General features: G+C 43.7%; 1 protein-coding gene across 2 annotated transcripts in view; it reads left to right on the top strand.

The window, feature by feature from the left end:
• Positions 1-2,117, top strand: part of phf20a (PHD finger protein 20, a) — a 13,376-nt gene that overhangs the window by 5,261 nt on the left and 5,998 nt on the right. For both annotated transcript variants that reach the window (XM_035662523.1, XM_035662522.1), the window contains exons 7-10: positions 432-482; positions 579-848; positions 1,041-1,235; positions 1,398-1,493. In XM_035662523.1, the coding sequence (XP_035518416.1) occupies positions 432-482; positions 579-848; positions 1,041-1,235; positions 1,398-1,493 (612 nt within the window). The remainder of the gene's footprint in view (positions 1-431; positions 483-578; positions 849-1,040; positions 1,236-1,397; positions 1,494-2,117) is intronic.

Genomic DNA, 2,117 nt, shown 5'->3' with positions numbered 1-2,117 from the left:
ATCGGGCGGCAAAGTATCGCGATATATTGCCGTATCGATATTTTTACCCACCCCTATTCTTCTACCATCACTGCTCAGTTCAACTGGTGCGTTTACAAACCACAACACAAAAATCCTGGATATTACACCTTTTTAAAATATTGTTTAACAGATACATTGTCAACTAATTCTAGACATTGGTGAGGGCTGCTTCTTCTCTTATACTCTGTGCCGCTTGCAGCAGTATATTAAATCATAGTGCACTCTGCTGGATAAACCTTGTGGTGACACTTATTACCTCAAGCATTTTTTTTCCCTGTATCATATACAGGGAAAAAACACATTGGATAATACAGATAACAATGTGTCTACTATAGGTCACTATCGGTCCATAAGATAAGACTGTTTTCAAGAATTAAGTGAATAAATCACATCTCTCCTTTCTTTGGTAGCGGTAAGAAAGCAGGGCTTCCACAACCCCAACAGATTCAGCAGAGAACCATGTGAGTGCAACTCAAAACTTATTATATTAATTCACAAATCACTTGCATTCATTGATGTAGTTATTTTACATGCTTCACTTGTGTTCTTTGTTTTAGTGTACCGAGTCATCAAAAACCAACCTCCCCCCGTCCTGTCAATCAACCTGGACCACAACCCATTTAAGTGCAGCGCTCCCGGCTGCACAAAGTCATTCCGTAAGGCCAAGCTTCTGCACTACCATATGAAATATTACCATGGCGAGGAGCAGCCTGTGGAGGGGGAGCGCAGCCCCACCAGGAGTGTCCAGACCAGGGCCTCTGAGAAACAGGTTACTGCCACCGGTTTGGATGGCCCAAAGAGAAGACGCACCATCTCTGCTTCTATGCGTGAGTTCCTTTGTAGATTCTGTCCCAACTGAAATATTAGAAACTGGATCAGCTGCAATTTTCTACAATGTTCAAACCAAATGCATATTATGCAACAACATAAGCAGAAATGCTGAATCAAAACATATCCATCCATGCTCAGAATCAGGGTTTTAGGCTTACATTTGCCGTTTTTCATTCATTCATTTTCAGACTCAGTTGGAACTGCCGCAGCTCCCCGTGGTGAGGTGAAGACCGCAGGCAGACGAACGTCAGCCCCGCCTGTAGTCAACACACAGGGCCATCAGCAGAGGGCGCTGCTGAGGGAGAAGAGCAAAGAGAACCAACTGGACAGGAACGGCTGCCAGCAGCAAGACAAGGATTTAGACAAGAGTTGCTTTGACATTGGTCAGTATCCTGCAGTAAGGTGTTTTTTATGTGAGAAAATGACTGCAGTGTCTATTGCATAGAGTCCTACCTTTGTACAGTAAAATTCAGGTTATGAAATGGTTACCTGCCATGTTAGTATGCACAGATGAGGCTTAACTCTTGCCACTTGACGGTCCCCAGGGTCAGTAAAAGACAAACTGAAAGAGAAACCGAAACAGAAGGACTTCCTCCGCATTAAATTAAAGAAGAAGAAGAAGAAAAAGAAGGCGAAGTCTGGTAAGAAGGGGTCCCTAGCATCAGGCCTCCTTATATATCTGCTGCTCTGCATGTGCACTCACTGTGACCTTGTGGAAATGGCTAGCCTGCAAAGCATATAGCACTCCATTCACTCCTCTTGGTGTGGTGGCTGAGCCTTTGTGTGTGGGAGAAGTGTCGCATCTGTCGCTGGCCTCTGTCACTCCATTTTGCCAATCAAAAAGCTCCAACTCATTTCTTTTACATCATTGCTCGCATTTGCTCTTGTACACAACAACTGTGACAGTGCTGGTGATGAAAAGCCAGCTTTTGATTGTGGCACTGATATTGATTACCGTAATCCAAACACAAATCCAACACGGTTCTCTCTATTCCTAGTTTGCATTCACATTTATATACAGTAGGTTTGGCATGCACACAGATCCACATTGGTTATTTCATACTCTTAAAAGGCCCGAAACACTGGCCGGTATGGATTTTTCTCAAGGTGATTGTCCCTGACTGTTCATGAGTCTATTATTTGTCCATGTTTGTTATGCCACAGTTTGTCACCTCCTGATGGCAGTTTGTTTAGCATTTTTAAAGTTGACATTTTGTTCTACGTCTGCTTCCCCCCCCCCTTCCCTGTATTAACAGACTACACGG

Source organism: Morone saxatilis, unplaced genomic scaffold (genome assembly GCF_004916995.1).
Source record: "Morone saxatilis isolate NCDOM2014 unplaced genomic scaffold, NCSU_SB_2.0 Contig18, whole genome shotgun sequence".
NCBI classification, from domain to species: domain Eukaryota; kingdom Metazoa; phylum Chordata; class Actinopteri; family Moronidae; genus Morone; species Morone saxatilis.
Note: the sequence above shows the minus strand (reverse complement) of the source record. Positions and strands in the feature narration are given on the sequence as shown.